This window comes from Capsicum annuum, chromosome 10 (assembly GCF_002878395.1).
Source record: "Capsicum annuum cultivar UCD-10X-F1 chromosome 10, UCD10Xv1.1, whole genome shotgun sequence".
Lineage (NCBI taxonomy): Eukaryota > Viridiplantae > Streptophyta > Magnoliopsida > Solanales > Solanaceae > Capsicum > Capsicum annuum.
Genome location: NC_061120.1, coordinates 216,847,924 through 216,868,755, shown reverse-complemented (window position 1 = coordinate 216,868,755; position 20,832 = coordinate 216,847,924). Strand labels below are relative to the sequence as shown.

Genomic DNA, 20,832 nt, shown 5'->3' with positions numbered 1-20,832 from the left:
AAGAAGATAATGACCCTTTGAATATAACCTATAAAAATTTAAGAGTGATAACATGTTTAAATCTCTTCGGAAACTTCAACAATATTTACGATCCTAAAATAAATAATGCACAAAATGAAGAGAATGCAATAGGAGAAGAGTAATTCAAACATATTAAGGAGTATTAATTTGTTCAAAACACAAATGTATTATCTTAGTAAGAGAAAAGCAAATCAAACAGCAAGACAACATATCCGGCCACCGTAAGTTGGTGTTCCGATAGACGAGAGGTGTGAAGCCAGATCGTACTAAAAGACAATGAATTTTTTTTGAAAATGATAGATTTCCAAAAAAATAAGTAAAAGCAGAATGAAAGACGACAAGAACGAGCCTTTTCACGAACAAAGCTTCGCGCCCAACTGATTGTATATCGATCGGAAAGAAGCAACTGCAAATGCTATCAATGGTTCTTTCTTCCTTTGCTTGATTCGCTCCCATCTTTAATAGGACTAGACTAAGTTCGGGCAGATCTCAACATGAAAAATCTGGCCAAAACACATCAAAAGTATCTCGAAACCAAAAAATTATTTTGTACCATGCATGGCAGCCCACATATTTGAAGACTAACGAGGTCAGAATCCAGCAAGACACGACTCAAACACGTAGAATATCCAACCCAATGACAGGCTATATGCATCCAAGAGGTGCCTCTGGCAGTACACAAAACAACACAAAAATGTTGCAAACACAAGCTGAAACGAGGACAAACAACCATGATACGGACAGCGTCGCTGCATCCGTACTCCCCAACGCCAAACATCACCGTAGCAAGAATAAGCGAGGAGTAAGCTGAATATACAAAATAACAATCAGAGATCCTCATGATAAAACAGGACAATGGTACGATGTTTCTCCACTCAAACGGAGACGGAAGACTTTGCAGTACTGCTACACGGCCTTTACTTGGCCAAGCACAATATACTTTACCGTAATGCTATTGCGATTCATAAAATAAATTATGCGACTGAGACTGCACAATATACTTTACCGTAATGCTATTGCGATTCATAAAATAAATTATGCGACTGAGACTTAATGAGGTGAGAGTAAATTTCTTCATTGAAATCAATTGATGTTGTGATGTGATTGTAGGTCTAGTCCCTACTAAAATTACCAGTATTTTCTTCGATGGCGGCCATGGAGCTAAGATATTTTGAACTTGTTAGTGTGAGATTTTGAATTTTGTTGAAGAAGAGAAGTTATATAAAAAAAATTAGTGGCACGACACTACAAAACATTTTCACCGTGAACTGGACAATATTAGCAACGTTATGTGCTGTGAAGTTGTAATTGTAAATTGTTTATCATATTTACAATTAATATTATTTCCTTCATTTATTTTAACTTAGTTACTTGTTTCTAAAATCAATTTTTATTTTTATTTATCATTTTTAACATATTAAGAAAAATAATTATTCTTTTCACCTTAGCACTAATTATTTATTCTTCAAATTCTTTTTCAATAACTAATAAAAACGTCAATAACTTGGGTTAGTGTGATAAAAATGTCATGTCAATTATTGTGTTTATATGGGTTAGTGTGGTAAAAATGTCATGTCAATTATTGTTTTTATATGTGTGGTAAATAAAAGTGAACAAATGATGTAAATAACAAGTGATATCTTAGCTATTTCATTGTGTTCCTAAATAAATAATTATTTTAAATAATCAAAAAGACATTAGTTATATGCTGAATAGTTTCTTAAATGGTATGTCTAAGCTTAAACAACCACTATTTAGGAAGGGAGGGAGTATGTTATAATGATTGTTGAGCTGATGAAGCTGTCGAATTTTTGAAGGTAGGATTTTAATTTCAAAATTGTGATTTTAATTTTAAAAATTATAATTTTGACCCATAATTTTATATTTTATCATCGAGAAAAATAAACTCAGTTTAAATTTCAAAAAGAAAAAAACTCATATTCGACATGAAGAGATTATTCGAATCATCATATTAAAAAATAATTATTATTGATTTATTATTAAAAATCACTGAATCTTTATAAAATTATATGGATTTGAAAAATTGTAATAAATTTATAATCATGAACATTTATTTATAAAAGGAACGTGAAAAATATGTTATTTATGAAGCGGCATTTAAGATATTCTGATATATTCATTTATGATTATAACTTTCATTATTATATTGTGCTTTCACCTGACCTAAGCAACGACACCTTATCTTAGTACATCGAGTTACCATTTTTATTATTGTGCTTTCACCCTTATTGATTGCAAGTGGATTTTCATAGATTGTATGTTTTGAGCCTCTAACCACACGATCGAAGAATCGAAACTAAAATCTCAACAACAAAAAAATATTTATGGTGAGTTAAAAAATTATACATAGTCAAATATCATCTTCAAGTCTATCTATGGTGAGTAGGAAAAATACTAAGGTATGTCTGTAGCTAAATCTCTTTTTTGATATGAAGAAAATAAAATTTTGTCAATTAAACGTCTTTTTTCTTGTTCTTCAACTGAAAATCATCACGTGCTTAAATCAATAAATTTGAACGATGATATTTGATTGTTTAAACATGCAAGATCACAGACAGATGATAGAAGGATAAAATTAATATTGCAACTTTGAAAGTTTTGAAAAACGACTTCATGTCGTGCATATCTCCAATCCAATATGTCGGGAAAACAATGATCTACAGAAAACAATAGGTATTTGAAAAATTCTTGAACGTGCCATTAGTAAGAGAAGAAATAGTGTACGCATATCTTATCTGATCCTGTAAATTTTATTGACAAATTTAGAAATAAATAGCTACTTTATGAAAAATAAAAGTGACCTATAAAGACATTTAAAAACTCTCAAACATGTTGAATCATGTCAATTTTATGTACATTTCAGACGTTAGAACAATTTAGCTAGATTTTCTACTTCTTTATAAAGAGAACTCTTTGATTTTTTTTTCCAAATTAAAGCGTACATGATACAATTTTTTTTTGAGCTGTGTAATTCGTTGGTATAGACATACACAATAATACAACCCTATAAGGAAATTCATAAAATTATAAATAGCTTTAGATTAGACGAATTATCCAAAGAAACTCGTTTATTCGTAACAAAAGCATTAAAAAATGAGCTTATCATAACCCTTATTCATAGTAAGAAAAATATGTTGGTCTGACAAAAACAATTCGAAAATTTCACTAAATTATTTTTGAGGAATTAAATAGTCTTCTTAAACATGCAAATATTCGAAGAGGATCCCTCATTCACAACAAAAGCGCAAAAAACTAACGTTTTTTTTTTTTTTAAACCTCAATCCTTTTTTACAATAGAGATATTTATCGAATATCTTGAGAAATATGTTGATCTAGCAAAAATAATTTGAGAATTTCAACTGATTCTTTCTTGAAATAAGATGATCTTTCGAAATAGGCCTAATGATTAATTGCGATGAATTTTTTTACTGCTAAATATTAATTTTAAGCTATAAGCTCATCCGAACAGACTCTTATAATTCATAACTATACAAATTATTTTATTAAATAAATATATTTCTATATATTCTATAGTCCTAAAATAAGACGGTGTGATAATAATAATAACCATCTAGACGAATGATGAAATTTTCATATAAACAAATAATAAATAATATATATATAAATAAAAAAAGTCTTGTTTACTTCTCCTCCTCTTCCTCCTCATTCTTCATTCTCAATTTCCCTAAAATTACGAAACCCTAATTTCTCCTGATACCTAAAATTCGTATAGATATATACATATTATATACATAGATAGATTGCCCTATTATTGTAAATTGAAAAAATTGAAGGTGATTCAAGGGGGATCTGAGGATTTCCCTGGATCTGCTTGCGAATTTTGGTAAGTTTTTTTTTTTTTTTCCGATTTTCTCCATATTATTATTGTTTTTGTTGTTGTTGTTATTTTGTAATTTTTGTGATTAAAGTGGAATTTAATTTTTGTTATGTAAATTAGGGTGTTGACGATTTTTTTTTTTTTTAATTTTGTTTGTTTTTCGCGGTGATATGATTGAGTTTTGTTGGTTTGTTGTGTTAATTTGATGGAATCTTTTAGGGAAGTTAGGTATATGAGTTTTTTTTTTTTTTTTTTTTTTTTTGGGGTGTAATTTGGAAAAGTTATCTGTTTGTAGGTGTTGTTGATGATAAGATAGAGGGATGTAGTTAAGGTTAAGGGGATTTGTGTTTAATGGTGAGAGCGAACGGATGATGTGTGGGTATATGTTGTTAGTTGACTTTTCGAAAATGTTAATGGGTGTGTTGGATTCTCCAAAAATACTCCAATAGTAGTGTATTTTTGGAGAATTCGATATGGTTGTGGCGTTGAAAGTGAAGAGTTTATGCAACTTAGGTGTGGGTTAGTCACAACAAGCCTGTTATTTAAGTGGAGAAGGGTAAGGGGGCGGGGTGGGGTGCACAATTGGTGTTTTTTTTTCTTTTGTCGTTTGTGGATAATTGTTCTTTTTGTGGATTTTGGTATATGTATATTAGTAATATGCATGTATCTTTCAACTTGTTCGAGAGGAGTTAGTTTTGGTCTAGTGGTGAGAACGCACCCTATTTTGTGTATGTTATGTACAAAAATCCTTTTAGTGCCTAATCCACACATCATTTGCAATTAATGTCTTCCTTAAAAGGAAGAGAAAAGTGACCAATCTTCTCCGAGTAGATACAAAGCGACAATGCTAGAATATCCATGTACTAGCCGTATGGTTGTGACTTCCAGGTTTAGGCCCCTAAACCTATGTCTCATAAAACGATCCAAAAACTAGCTTTTGTCGAACAAGTTGAAAGATACTTGTCAATTATACATATGTAAAATTCATAAAAGAAATTAAATAGATGGAAACCAGCGAATCCCCGAAGGCCAATGGTGCGACCCCTCTAGCCATCTCCACTTAAATGGCGAATTAAATAGCTGGATTTGGTGCCTAATCCACACATTATCTAAAATTAATGTCTTTTTGGAAAGGAACCAAAAAATGACAAATCTTCTTTGAGTAGATGCAAAACAAAACAACAATGCTAGAATATCCATGCACTAGTTGAACGACTATGACATGCGGGTTTAATCCCAAAACCCTTGTCTCAAGGTCACTTTGAACCTATGTTGCTCGGATTCTTCAAAATTGCGACGGTTGCGTGTCTGATTCTCCAAAAGCAGTGTACTTTCGGAGAATCCGACACGGGTACAACATCAAAAGTGAAGAGTCCACGCAACTTAGCTTTGAATTCATATCTACTTAAGATAATCCAAGAAATGTCTTGTCAAACAAGTTATAAGGCACATGTAAATTACATATGTTAAAATTCATAAAAGCAATTATCCACAAAGAAAAAGATAGAAACCGAAAGACCCCCCAAGGCTGATGGTACGTTCCCTGTACCCTTCTCCACTTAAATAACAACTTAAATAGCATCTTATCATCAATACTGAGATATACCATACGGTCAATAAGTTGATTCGAAAGCTCGCTGGTAATCCGTTGGCTTAAAAAAGTAATCTTTGTCGAAGAAGTCAATTGATTAGTGTAAAATTGTATCCCTTAGGAACCGTACACACCCCTTTGATGCATACAGTTCAAAAAAATGTGAATCAATGTATAGATTCCAGTCCTTTTTTTTTGGTCTGCTATTTAAGTGGAGAAGGGTAGATAGGTCGCATTATTGGCCTTTGGGAATTTGTCGGTTTCCATCCTTTTGTTTTGTGGATACTTGCTTTTGTGGATTTTAATTTATGTATAATTGACAAGTATCTTTCAACTTGTGTGAGAGGAGTTAGTTTCTGGACTATCTTATGTACACAGGAGATTGAGGTAAAACTTTCGACTAGGGTTTTGGGGATTAAACCGGGATGTCGTAGCCATTCAGCTAGTACAGGTCACTGTTGGCCACGAGGATTCTTTTGTTTCCATCTTTTTGTTTGTGGATAATTGCTTCTGTGGATTTTAGTCTGTGTGTATTGACACATATCTTTCAACTTGTACGAGAGGAGCTAGTTTCTAGATTATCTTATGTGGATGGGAGTTTGAAGTGAACTTGAGACGAGGGTTTTGAGGGCTTAAACCTGGATGTCGTAGCCATTTAGCTAGTATATGCATATGTCGCTTTGTATCTACTCGGAGAAGATTAGTCAATTTTTTTTCTGTTTTACAAGTTACCAGCTTCCAAAAAAAGATTTGTCAGTTTAAAGAGACATTAACTGCAGGGTGTATCTTTTATGGGCATCTAAATATCAGTGTTAGCTTGTTGAGGGTTATAACAGGTAAATATTTTGCAACACTTCACATTAAAATGTTACTGGTGGGGTAACATAATACTTAAACAAAGCAGGTCCAATAAAACAAGTCGAGTCGTGGGGCCAAAGATTAAACAAGTTATGTCCCTTGTTAGTTTTTCCCTTTCGATTTTTTAAATAACGTAACATCTAATATGTAACAGCGAAATACATTTGGAAACCCTTTCTGCAATGTGCATTCACCTAGATTCACTTTGGAGTTCTATTCTCCTTTGTGCAATGTATCCTTCTTTGATGTGTAAATGATTGCATTTCTATTTTTCCTTTTTTTTTTTTCCCTTCATGTTTCCCCCTTTTGGTATCTGATTGTGCTATGGTGCTGCAGACTGAATAGCTTGATGAGTAATGGCCATTCAGATGAATAACAGTTTGGATCATTCATCACGGGAACGCGTTCAGAGGCTCTTCAACAAGGTCAGTATTTGCTTTATCGCCTCATTTCTTTCCCGTTTGAATTATGGATATCTAGAATGATTTTTCATCATAATATCCGTTATAGAGAGTATGTCTCCGATCCCCATACATAAAAGTTTAGAAACTTTTATTGACCTGCACAACTTATTACTGTATGTACAGGTGCAATGAGTTGTATTCATTTAATGCTTAGAGATAGTAATGTGTATCTGCTTGTTTGCAACATGTAATTGACATTTACACTTTTTTTTTTTTTTTATAAGAATGTGGAGTTGGATAACAAGCGCAGAAGAGCAGCACAAGCTAGAGTTCCTTCTGACCCAAACACATGGCAACAAATGCGTGAAAACTATGAAGCTATCATCCTTGAGGATCATGCTTTTTCTGAACAACATGAAATAGAGTATGCCTTGTGGCAATTGCATTATAGAAGAATTGAGGAACTGCGTGCACGCTTCAATGCTGCAATAACGTCAACCGGATCAACCACTTCTCAGACTGGAAAAGGTCCGCCTCGCAACGGGCCAGATAACATCACAAGGATTCGCATGCAGTTCAAGACCTTCCTATCAGAAGCGACTGGCTTTTATCATGATTTGATTGTGAAAATCAGGGCAAAGTATGGCCTGCCGCTAGGAGGTTTCCCTGATGATCCAGGAAATCATATTCCTCCTTCTAATGATGCTAATAAATCTATTGAGGTGAAGAAAGGCTTGATATCCTGCCATCGTTGTTTGATTTATCTGGGTGATCTTGCTCGGTACAGAGGCTTATATGGTGAGGGTGACTCTAAATCTCGTGACCTTGCAGCAGCATCAAGTTATTACCTGCAAGCTTCTTCACTGTGTCCATCAAGCGGCAATCCTCATCATCAGGTATCTTTTATTTCTTTATTTTTTAATTCGGTTTGTTCTGAATTATCATTGAGAAATCTTTTATTATCGTTTGGGAGGGAGGATTAGAATGAAGAGTAAAGTGATCATTGATTAATCTTTCTAGCAACAGCTGTCATCTTATTGTTTATATTTGTCATTTGTAAAAATTACTGATTGTGTTGTTTTCTCAGCTTGCAATACTGGCCTCCTATTCCAGTGATGAGTTGGTGGCGATCTATCGGTATTTTCGTAGTCTTGCAGTAGAGAATCCTTTTCCGACTGCAAGGGACAACCTGATCATTGCATTTGAGAAGGTAAACAACTTATTGAGCTGGTGCATTGAGCCTCTTCATCTGAGCATCAGATCTTTGAAATCAATCTCTCTCTCTCTCTCTCTCTCTGTCTCTCTCTCTCTCTTTTTCTCTTTCTCTTCAATGTTTCTTATCTTGGAAAAATATTTTAAGACATCGCAATAGCTTTGGTTAGATCAAAGGCCAAAGGTATAACCAAATAAATGCTTTTCTGGTTATGGATTTTTCGCCACAGAATGAATCAAGGAACTAGGGATGTTTACAACTTCAGACGGTCAAATCCACAGTTGAGAAAGTTCCATTCTTGATAAGAGATGATGGTAAAATTATAAGAAAATTGATCCAACCTGAATTTATTAAGTCCGTAATAATAAGCTTTTCAGGTGATTTAAATGTGCAACATTTTGTCTTCCAGTTTTTCTGTTCTCGTCTTACCCTTGTACTATGATCAAGTGTTCCAACAATTAGAAGGCAGCTCTTCCCATCTTTGATTTTGTTGCTATGTTTCTTAAAGTTCTGATCTGGTCAAGTATAATCTGCTTCCTAACCGGTCTCAACAGTGCTGTAATTTTCTAAAACATGAATAAAGAGGAATAGGGCAAGGAAAAGTTTCCTGCGAAAAGCGACCGGACAAGTATGCCAACGGTTTTTTCAGTTAATGTTGAGATTTTCGAGTCATGTGTAGAGAACCATATTGTGTTAGGTTCTTTGCATTTGGTGGGTTGGGGGGGTGTATTTTTCCACACAATAAATCCTTTACTTCTAGGAAAAAGACATGTTTTTTCCGATGAAGGCAACAACTGATGAACTACCAGAAAGACTTTGGAAACACAATGGGGCTTTGCTTATATAGTATGTTGGAACTGTGTAAGAGAGAAACCGGGAAATGAAGGTCAAAAGAGTAGTTGACTGGATATACCGGTAAGATATTGTGCTTGTGACGTATGAGGTGGTAACTGGTGACTGACAATACCTGCCAATACATATGTGTTTTTTAGTCCGTGACTATAGATGGAGTCCTATTATTGTTAGGGGTCGTTTAGTACACTGGATGGGATAAGTAAGGATATCCCATGGGACTATTTTATCCCTCCCTCCCCATGGGGTAGTAATCCCAACATTTTAGCACAAATGGTGGGATAATATAGTCTCGGGATTAAGTAACACCTTATACCGGACATGGGATAAAGCTAATCCCAAACTTTATCCCGAGATTATTTATCTTATCCCTTCTACCAAACGACCCCTTAGTGCTATCATTATCGTTAATTGTTGTATGCTTAATCTATAGAGGTTTTATTTATTTGATGAAGAAGCCTTATATTTGCCAATTTTCTCCTAATTCTGTGGTTGCTTATGTTTTCCCCTTTCTTTTGTCCTTTTTCCTGATGTGTAATAAGTAGCTTCATCTTGGTTCTTGTGTCATGGAAGAGTAATTACTTACCCGATCGAACTTGGAAGAATCTACTTGTTAGTTAATCGTTTGAGAGTGATAAAGTGTACTTATGTGGTTTTGGTCTAAATGAAAAGAATATGAATTGTTATATAGAGAAAAGAATGATATAAAGCATAAGTTCAGCTGATGTTAAATAATATCATTATGACCTGATTTTTTGAAGCAATACAGACACCTGAATGCCATTTGTAGGAAGTTCTCGGGATCTTGTTGTGGAACTTTGATTTCCATATTTTCAGTTGCTGGAAGTGTGGAACTTCAATTTGCATCTTCTTTTAGTTTGTCAAGTAGTGATCAATATGTGATTATATAGTATATATTGTTCAAGTTCTGCCCTAAAGACACTCTCATGCTAAAGTATTCTGGACATTTTTTCTTTCCGTATGAACTGTTTCTTCTTCGGTTGCAGTAGGCTATGTGGATGATGTTAGTGTTAATTGGTTTCTTTGTTATGGCAGAATCGTCTGTGTTACTCCCAGCTGCCAGGGGATTCGAAAGCTTCAGCTATCAAGGCAGCTCCTTCACGGACAACTGGTAAAGGAAGAGGTAAATATGAAATGAGGCAGTCTCTGAAAGATGAAAAGGTTGAAGCAAGTATATCAAAGGAAAATACTTCAAATATATCTGAAATCTTCAAAACCTTTAGCACTGGATTCGTTCGGTTGAATGGTATTCTCTTCACGCGCACTAGGTATGTTCCTGTCTAAGATGCTATTGATGACTAACAGAACTGAGTAATGACACTAACTTCTTATCATCTTTACTCAGCTTGGAGACTTTTGAAGAAGTGCTGTTGATGGTTAAGAATGATCTGCTTGAGCTTCTCTCTTCTGGGTCTGATGAGAAGTATAGTTTTGGTTCAGATGCTGTTGACTCCAGACTGGCAATTGTCAGGCTCGTGGCCATCCTAGTATTCACCATCCATAATGTGATTAGGGAAAGTGATAATCAGTCATATGCTGAGATTCTACAGAGATCAGTTCTTCTACAGAATGCATTTACTGCTGCTTTTGAGTTCATGGGTCATGTGGTTGAGAGATGTATCCAATTAAATGATCCCTCATCAAGCTTCTTATTGCCTGGTATTTTGGTTTTTGTTGAATGGTTGGCGTGCCATCAAGATATCGCACTTGGTAATGAGTCAGAGGAGAAACAAGCGAGGGCTAGATCCTTTTTCTGGAAGAACTGCATCACTTTTTTTAATAAGCTAATGTCGTCTGGGTCTAAGTTTGTCCATGAAGATGAAGATGAAACATGCTTTTTCAATATGAGCAGGTATGATGAAGGTGAGAGTGGTAATCGGCTTGCATTGCCAGAAGATTTTGAACTTCGAGGATTTGTTCCTCTTCTTCCAGCACAGCTCATCCTTGACTTCTCAAGGAGCCATTCTTTTGGAGGTGATAGTGGAAGTAAAGAGAAAAAGGCACGTCTTCAGAGGATGATAGCAGCTGGAAAGGCCCTTGCTACTGTTGTACGGATTGGAGAAGAGGGAATATATTTTGACACCAAGGGAAAGAAATTTATAATTGGTGTTGAGCCCCAAACTTCTGATGATTATCAACTTAAGGGCTCCAAGGAAGTTACCAACTTAAGTGGTATTGAACTGGAAAGTCCAGATGCTGGACAGTTGACTCTGGGAGATTTGCTCCCAAAGCAGCAATTGTATTTGGAATGTGAAGACGACGACGAAGTTATTCTTTTTAAGCCATCAGTGACGGAAAAACCGAATGGCATCTCTTCAAGTACAATGACGTTAGCGGTTCCTGTATCTGGTAGTAGTGTTGCCAATGCTCCTTCTGGTGCTAGCATGGCTTTTGTTGATATGTGTTGTGAGACGGGGCCATATCCGTCTGCACTCGATGGGTTGAGGTTGCAGAATGCTTGGCATACTACAAGGCTGCCAACAAGCATCTCTCATACCAATACCCAATATATGCAGCCAATCCAACCAAGTACTTCAATGTGGACTGTAGAGCAAGGTGCTGTTATGAATGGATTGGGGGGCTTGAGCTTGGCAGGAAATGGGCCAACGACGGAAGCTGAGTTGCTAAATCATCCTGAAATGACGCCACCTACAGCATATTCAGTTCCCTTACCCCAGTCTGTGAAGTATAGCACTGCAAGTAATATTCACTTCCAGGTTCCGGAGACTGCTGTGTCATCTACCTTCAGTTCACTTACATCCTCCGTAGCCAGTTCCGATTGCATGTCAATGAAATCTTCATCAGTTATCTCAACAGGAACGAAGAAAAATCCAGTGAGCCGACCGGTTAGGCATCTGGGTCCACCTCCAGGGTTTGGTTCTGTTGCTTCCAAAGTAGTAGACTCTTCATCTGCCTCGACTTTAAAGAATGAAAACAACTCCATCCCTCGTATGGATGATTATAGCTGGTTGAATGGAGGATATCAGTTACCTTCAGCACATCAGAGCATTGTTTACAATAACTCGGACTTTCAATCAGCTCAAACATATCAGTCTGTAAGCAACAGTAGCTTAGCCGGGATTAGCTTTCCTTTCCCTGGGAAACAGGTGCCCTCTCTGCACATGCAGTCAGATATCCAGAAAGCAAACCAACAATCTGTTGCACTGCCTCAGCAATATCAAGGACAGTCCCTGTGGCAAGATCGTTTCTTTGTGTGACATGGATAGGGAGACTAGAGGGTGAAATGCATCTTCCCTGTTCTTTTAAATCATTAAGTTACTTGAAGCAGATTAGTGTTTTTCAATTACAATAGACATTCTCTTAGCCGTGTTTCAATGCTGTACAGGTTAACAATTACTGGGAAGAATGACCACTAGCCTGTTGCTACGAAGTTCAACCATCATATTGCAGTTGGCTAAGGTTATTATAATTTTGTTGCAGCATGGATGGTCTTGGATTGTTGCAGGCACTCGCTGTTGAGCAGGTATTTTCTGCTGCCTTATCTCCTTGTGTTTTTCCTCCTTCTGACAACTGCTGACATGTGAGTAATTATTCTAGTCCAGAACAATCAGACTAGAATGGGTAAGAAAGGGTAACTTTCCATACTTACGAAGATATTCCAGCTATCAATTAGCTGCATGCCAATGATTTGGGAAGTATAGGCCACGTGTCACGCATAAGCTAATGGCTCCTCCATTTCTTTCCTCTCTCTCCGCTTTTCATTCTTCTCTTTTTATTAAGTGGGAAATACTTTAACTAGCAGGACAGATCTCTGTTGGAGATCTTTCCCTCCCCTTCCCTTTTCTTCTAAAATTATGTATTTACTATAACCTACTCCACATTTGCCTATACCATGTCTAGGTGGTCTTACACTCGCCCGGTTATTGGTGGCAGTTTGCCTGTTATTCCTCCGGGAGTCTGGCTAATGAAGAGTTTGATCCGGATGCCTGTATTTCTTTCCTTCTGAATTTCGAGGAATTGGGAATAAAATAGGACTTCCATAATATGTTTCACTTGTCTGTTTTTTAACTGCCCAATTCCGACAGCTGCTCCGGCTTTTTCCTTCCTCTTGTCAATGTTAATTTATTGGAAGATTTCTATGTCAAATTTTCCTGTGTTTACAAATGTTATGATTTTCTGTTATTATCTTAACTACAGTTGTGTGGGTTTGGTGCAGCTTGTGCCGAGCTATTCAAACAGGTTCAGTAGAGACTGAGGTCAGTAGGTGCAGGAATTTGGGAGTCGTTGAAATTAAGTACCTTGTCTTGGTTGGATTGATATTTGTGCGGCGGAGGGATCAGATTTTGGTGGACATCTTGTTGGAGCAGAAGCAACAGTAAATCTACCCGCTTTATAATTGATCTCGACAAAAAGAGTTTGCTACATGTCATTATGAGCAACTTTCTACAATACACAAATTAAGCTAGATATCTTGGCAGTTCCATATCTGCCTTGGTGTGAAGTTCTGAGAGTAATTTGCGTAAGTTCATGAAGAAGGATTTGTTATCGTTGGAGTACTTTGTGGTTGTTAGTTGGAAATAAGTATAGCCTGTGGCTATCTCATCCTTTTATCGTCTGATGATATTGTCCTAGTGACAATTATCATGTTATGTTTGTTCTGTTGGACGAATTGACGATGGATTGTTGCTGGGTTAAAGTTTCTGTGCTTTATGTTTGTTCCGTTGGACGAAATTATGGATTGTTCGTGTTACAGTTTGTGGTTGGATTATTAATAATGTTTTGTTATCTGGATGTTGGTATTCCCTTGATTGCTTCTTTTGGTGATGTGATACCTGATAGATCTTGCTATTACAAATATTATTACTCATGTTTGATACAGAACGCCCGGGATTATAATATGATTTAATGTTTTATACCCATTTTCGAAAATAGCTGTTTTCCCTCCACGAGGTAATGGTAAGGTTTACGTACACTTTACTCTCCTTAGATTCCACTTCGTGGGATTTCATGGGGTATGTTGTATCGGTTTTAGCTTATATCAACAACCAAACACCGGATCAACGTAATCCCATGTTTTATATTCGGATTATTACCCTAGTTGGGTAATCAAATTTCAGAATTCATCTTGTCGATTTCTCAAAATTTTATGGCCAAACATGATTTTCAAAATCAATTTGAAAAAGGTAAAAATTATTCGTTGATATATAATATATTCATAACGAGGCTACTCTTAACTGCTAGTTGGACAATACTTAAATGCTAAAGTTGGTATAATTTTTTTTTTCCTTTGTTTGCAAAATGAACTATATTTTCTGAACAAAATATGTAAGATCAACTTTTGACATTGTAATTACATAGAGGTGAATTTTAAATCACTAAGGAAATATAATTACAGCTTGATGGTAATTGACAATAATAATTCTTATTCACACTTCATTGAGAATAAGAACAAAAACAATCCATCAAGGATTGTGTTGGTAAAAATCCTAGGTTTTGGATTCGAGCCTTGGATATGAAAAAGATCATAGTAGGGAGCACGCAACCGAAGCCTCTCTTTTTATTTATGATGTACTGGTTCAAATCCACTTTCACTTTAGGAAAGGATTCCTTTCTCCTCAAAGTGGGTGTTTGCTCTGCAACACGAACAGGTCAGGTGGGGCCATTCTCCCCAAGCAGAGCTTGAAGCACGGGTCAGAACTCTAAGCAAGGGACTCTAGCTTAGGTGTCGGGCGCTGGAGGGGGTTTTAGCTCTTTGATGGAATCAGGCCTTCCCGGAGCTAAAGAAGAGCCAGGGGATTGGACTACATTTCCCTTTAATCAGTAACATGATTCGAATCCAGGTTAATCAAGACCCCATGCAGATACCAAATGAAAAAACAAGAAAAAGAACAAGAACAAAATCTTTTCATGAATCACATTGAAACAAAAGAACCCACAAGGTTTAAGGGGCTTATGTTAATTGGAAATTGGAACAAAATTAGTTCATGAACCAAACCAATCATTCCTTTTACAACTTTTTCTATACAATTTCTATCAAAATAATATATAATCTATGTTGACAAAAGAACTTCAAAATCATAAAACAAAATTTCAATGAAGCCTAAGTTGTTCTAAGCTTCCAAAAGCAAAAATTGTTGTGGAGTCAGTCCTTCACAAGCATTTCTCCTTGTAGCTGAAGTCCTCTCATCAAATTCCAAAAAAGTAACAACTATTACATCCCTTATTAATCATCCTCTACAAAAACTTTGAATATGTAATCGCGAAAACGCCTCGAGTATGCCATTGGATCAACTGCTGAGATAGAATTTGGATCACATTGTATAGACTTATATGCATGTTCAAGTTTTTTAGCAATGTCATAGTCTTGAAGTATATCGATTATTCCGAAAAATAATGTCACATCATACAACTCCCCTGTTGGTTCTCCTATTAGCTGAAAATCCAAGTCATTTTTCCTTAATGTCCTTTCAACTCTTGCAGGCATGTTTACTCCCAAACTTGTATTAGTCAACCTGCATTACTCAAAGCACAAAATAAAACTACCGAGGAGCTATGCTGCTCGAACTCTTAAGAAATGCAGTAAGTTTGTCCGAATGATCTAAAAAGGGTGCGCGAGCTAGCTTAGAATATGAAGTCATTTAAGTAGAAAAAAAGCAATTCAAATCTTATTGTGACGCTATGATTATTTGATTAGATTGACTTATATACATTGGTAGTGTAAGTATCGAGGGCAACCCGGTGCACTAAAGCTCCCGCTATGCGCAGAGTTCGGGGAAGGGCCCCACCACAAGGGTGTACTATATGTAGCCTTACCTTGCATTTCTGCTAGAGGCTGTTTCCAAGGCTTGATCCCATGACCTCCCGGTCATACGGCAACAACTTTACCAGTTACTCCAACGCTCCCCTTCTGGTAGTGTAAGTGTATAAATGGAAAATGGTCAAATATATCCCTGAATTATTCAAAGTGGATCACTTTTACCCGCTGTTGCGTTGATTCGGTCAAAAATACCCTTACCATTACGTTTTTGGCTCAGAAATGTCTTCCAATTATCAAAGCATCTCAAAAGTACTTATTTCACTAGCGATTACTCCGAAACAAGCAAAACTGGCTCATTTTTCCTTGTTTTGGAGCAACTGTTAGTAAAAAAAGGTACTTTTGAGCTATTTTGATAATTGGAGGGCCTTTCTAAGCCAAAAATGTGACAGTAAGAGTATTTTTTTGAGCCAAAAATGTAACGGAGGGTAAAGCTGACCCATCTTGAACAGTTCGAGAGTATATTTGGTCCTTTTCCCTTGTGTGTAACCTGTTATGCCAGGTTACATGACTTATATTTAAGTTTACTACTTTCACTTTCATGCATAAAATATCTTTCAAGTGACCTGAAAGTGTAAAAATCCTTCTCCGATGTAGTGGTGTACGATCAAGATTAAGAAAACTGAACCTTAAAATATGTTTAGTCTTAGTATCGCTTAGGTAAGCAATTAAGTGAAGTAGGATATATGCAGAGGTACTAATTTGAACATGATAATGTAATCTGCTTATCACGTCTAGTTTACTTATAGAGATGGTTGCAGACTTGGCCGATGGAAAACTTACCCTGCCGGATTAAGAAGTAATAGACCCACATCTGATTTAGAAAACCGATGAATTGGTTCAACTCCTGTTGTTCCATTTTCTGCAAACGTATGAGGAAACAAATGATGCTTTCTTGTTTTCTTACAATAAGTTTGCACCTTATCTAGAAAATGGTTTGTACTATGATTGTCAAATTTAGCCGTCCCCAACTTGTTTGGGACTGAGGCGTAGTAGTTGTATTGACAAATGTAGCCAAACTCAACTTGTTTGGGACTGAGGCGATTGTTGTTGTTGTATTGACAAATGTAAATGCAAGTGTTGTAAGATTAGTACTAACCGATAGGCGTCTTACAGCCAGAAGGAGTTTGATATCCAGTACTAGCAGTTCCTTCCTTAAAATGAACACCAACTAAAAGACTATAGTCCATCACTCTTTCCTGTTCCAAGAGCTCACAATCCCTATCTACTTGCCTACAAAATCAAAGAAACATTCGAGCCAGAGGCGGATTCAGGATTTGAACTTAAGGTGTTCAAGATTTCGAAATAATTGAAATGATTCAATTGGAAACGTATTCAAAACTGTAAGTCCGCTTTGATTAGAGCTCTTTCTTGCAACACCGGTATGTTGAAAGTTGAATAGTAATAAAGGGTTAACGCGCGGAAGCAAGTTTTACCTACGGAATTCATCAAACCACGACTTTTGTAACTTGAATATGAAGTTGAGATCAAGGTCTTTAAGAGTAGTTGTTGTATCAATTTCTGATTCGGGTTTATCTGTGATCCTGCCAAAAGTTGATCCTTTCAAGTCGAACCGTTTATGAATAGTGTAATTGGTGCAGAAGAGATTCCCAATGATCACGAACCGGACCTAATTAAACCATTGAACAGATTTACAAGTTCTTATGATGAATAATAGCTACTTATGCTAAAACTAGTGTTTCATTTCAATGCATTATATGTAAATATACCTTTTTTTGAGTTGGTCCGTTTAGCTTCAGGCAATGCAGGCCATAGTACCTCGTCACAAGGGTGTTCTCAAAAGCACGAAAATGATCGTAATAGGCATTTAGCATCTTTAAAAGTACCTAATGATCATTCATTGACAGGAAAAATCAGGAGTCATGCAGTTTGGAGAAATGAAGAAATGGTGACTTCATTGCAGGTTTCAAAATATGCTTCATACATAATGATTTCTTGGACTATGTGTGTGTGAGAGAGAGAGAGCGTGAGCCAAAAATTGACAGGTATATAAAGCGAGAAGCCTTTAACTCTTCTAGATTCGCTTGTACTGGCTCACGGTTTTGTCACCTTTGGCTTTAACCCAAAAAGCGCATCAACAGTTGGCCCCTAACGTTTTCCTTATACTCCGAGGTAGGATTTGCATAACGCAAGTTTCACAAAACAAAGGACCTTTTCAACCTCTAGCAGTCTGTTGGTTGTTACGTTGCTGCTGATGCCAAGTACTACAACTTTGAACCACATTTCGTTGAAATTAAGCACATACATTATGAAATTTGTTTAAAGATCTTACCTTTACTTCGGCCTTTTTCATCGTTTTGATCATGTATCGATCATCATTAGTCAAGTAAAAGAAGCTTCCACTTTTTCCAGGAGAGCTTAACTCTCTAAGGGGGCCACAGATCGACAACATATACTCCGTTGCATCCACCTTGAACAACGTTCTCAAAGCTCTGGACAATATCATAGCAAACAAAAACTTTTATCATTTTCACATGAAAGTATATACTAAGAAAAGAAGTTGGCAACATTGCATAGTGAGGCATTCACCCGAAAACTTTTGGGCAATAATCTTTCCATCTGAACTCACAAGATTGATGGCATGGCGTACTCTTGGATCCTTCAGGTGGAAATCTTGTCCAGTACTTCTCCTTCGGATCGAAAGATGATGGCTCAAGATCGAGTGATGAAGGAGGGCTAAGCTTTTGTACTGAATGCCTATATGGTTATTCACATTACAAGTTACCATAAACAAACAAAAAGTAATCTTCTCAGTTTTCAGCCTATAAAATTTGCAATTATGACAGAAGCTTACATGTTTTTGATAAGTTATATACACTGACTATTTAAAAAATTTATACACCTGAGGTAGTGGTATGGTCTGCGTACACTTTACCCTTCCCAGAACCCACTATGTGGGAATACACTCGGTATGTTGTTGCTGTTGTTGTTGCAGTGTCATTAGTCCTGCCATATCTGGCCATGTACCCTTTTTTTCAGGCTACATGATAATAAATGCTTATTATATTATCTGTTATATAAATATGTTTTATCTGCTTAGAACGTTCTTTCCCCGGACTGACTACATCACACCCCTTGGAGTGCGGCCCTTCCCTAGACCCTCCTAACGCGGGATGCTTTGTGCACGGGGATGGCTTTTAATACATATATAGGACTCAAAACTCTTTCAGGGTGCGGCGGTTGGGAAAGGGCTAACCCTGAGGAGTGTGTGTGATATATGCAGCCTATCCTGATTCAAGTATCAGCAGCCGATTTCATAGATAGACAACACACGGAGACAACTTTACCATTGGCCCAGGGCCCCCACTTTTCGTAGTAACCAGTAACTATACATGAAGAAAATTTAGCTACCTGATTCCCAACTGCAAATTGAGCATGAGCTCATAATTCTTATGCCCTTTAGAAATTGTGATTCCTTGCCTTTTAACAACCTTAGGAATCCTAATAGGACTCCCACATTTATATCCATCACATTCCAGCAAAGTAACCAAGGTGTCGATATCTGAACAAGAATTACTTGTAGTAGCAGTACTAATTGTTCCAACAACTCCATCTGATAACTGCATTCTACTAAACTCACTATCTACTGAACCGTCTATCGACTTCCTCCTCGTAATATTATTCAGAGGCCTCGACGATGACATCCTCATCGCGAGTTTCTTCTGTGAAGGCAACACAGATAATGTATCATTTGGTGAAACTTTACATCCTTTCAAATCAACATTGAAAACTTGTTGAGGATCCCATTCAAAATTCCCTCTTTCTAATAATGACTCAGATGGAAAAAAAGTCCCATGTAATTCATCTGGATCTCTACTCCAATTCCCAACATAGTAACTCCCATCAGCCCAATGAAATGTCCCTTTCCCTTTTGGCAATCCATCTTCCCAATTCCCTTCATAAAAATTCCCATTTTTCCAATACAGCTTCCCATCACCACACATTACCCCATCTTGCCATTCACCAACATAATAATTCCCATTCTTCCAAGTATACTTACCATTACTTTCTTGTAACCCCCTACACCATTCACCATCATAACAATCACCATTTGCATATTCTTTAACACCATGTCCATGTTTCAAATCCATTAACCAACAACCTTTAAATGTATCACCATTTGGTGCTGTATATGTACCTTCACCATCCATATAACCATTCTTGAAATTACCTTCATACATGCCACCAGATGGCCAACTAAATATACCTTTACCTTTCATTTTACCTTTCTTCCAATCACCTACATACATACAACCATCTGTCCACCAATATTTACCATGTCCATTAGGTAAATTATCAACCCAATAACCAGTATAGTAATCTCCATTATAAAGAAACTTTTCCAAATGATATGTTTCACCATTCATTGGATGGTAAACTTCATCATGATCATCATAATTATTTTCTTGATGATCTTCTTCTACTATTTCTTTTTCTTTATTGTTATCATTATTATTAGTAAGGTCAGTTTCATCAACTTGTGGTGGTATATATGAGCCAAAAATATTATGGGCTCTTTTTCTTGCTACCAATTGTGTTTTTCTAACAGTTGCTTCTATTGCCTTCATGATATTACAATAATCTTTTTTTGGATCAAGATGAATGTTTTTTCAACATTTGATCAAATAATTTTTTAATGTGAAAAAAAGACAACAAGATTGTCTTTTTTTTTTTTTTTTTCTTGTTGTTGAAAAATTATGGATCAAATCAGTATGTTTCACTTTCTAGATCCAACAATGTTGTTTTTGTTTCTCTTTCTCTATCCTCTCTACGTGTGATGTAATGAAAGAGACAACTAACAGAAACCAACAACATATGTACTTCTTCTATATTTTTTTTCAACTGTTTTGTATATATATATATTTTGCTTTTTTCATTATTTTTTGGTTTTCTAGAGTAAAGCATATAGTAGTCCCTGAATTATGATCAAATTTACTACAACACACTTCAACTTTACGTGAATTCTATTATCCCTTGAACTAAATTTTAGCTTATTTTTGTCATCCTTTTCAGCTGACGTAACACCTTTTGTCAACCTTTTTATCTGACGTAGCACCTTTGACGTGAGCATCATTTTATATAATAAACGTGTCAAATCAGTATAAAAGTGTGGTAAAAATACGTTAAAATTGAGTTCAGAGGTAATAGGACCTCTGTGAAGTTGAAGTGTGTTGTAGCAACTTTGGTCATAATTCGGGAGGAGTAGTGGATGCTTAT

General features: G+C 36.2%; 2 protein-coding genes across 2 annotated transcripts; one reads left to right on the top strand and one right to left on the bottom strand.

Annotated features, from left to right (window-relative positions):
* Window positions 1–3,642: 3,642 nt before the first annotated feature.
* On the top strand, window positions 3,643–13,571 carry LOC107843779 (nonsense-mediated mRNA decay factor SMG7). Its single transcript, XM_016688171.2, is given in 9 exon segments — window positions 3,643–3,886; window positions 6,666–6,754; window positions 7,018–7,629; window positions 7,821–7,943; window positions 9,855–10,087; window positions 10,165–12,028; window positions 12,031–12,058; window positions 12,166–12,303; window positions 12,978–13,571. Coding segments are annotated over 7 exon segments (2,934 nt in total). The 5' UTR covers window positions 3,643–3,886; window positions 6,666–6,685; the 3' UTR covers window positions 12,171–12,303; window positions 12,978–13,571.
* Window positions 13,572–14,765: 1,194 nt separating this feature from the next.
* On the bottom strand, window positions 14,766–20,417 carry LOC107843780 (phosphatidylinositol 4-phosphate 5-kinase 6-like). Its single transcript, XM_016688172.2, has 8 exons — window positions 18,967–20,417; window positions 18,145–18,312; window positions 17,888–18,047; window positions 17,325–17,441; window positions 17,031–17,224; window positions 16,694–16,827; window positions 16,378–16,456; window positions 14,766–15,292 (listed from the first exon to the last, which is right to left on the bottom strand). Exons 1-8 carry the CDS (start codon window positions 20,181–20,183, stop codon window positions 15,004–15,006), a joined length of 2,358 nt encoding a protein of 785 aa, XP_016543658.2. The 5' UTR covers window positions 20,184–20,417; the 3' UTR covers window positions 14,766–15,003.
* Between the last annotated feature and the right edge of the window lie 415 nt (window positions 20,418–20,832).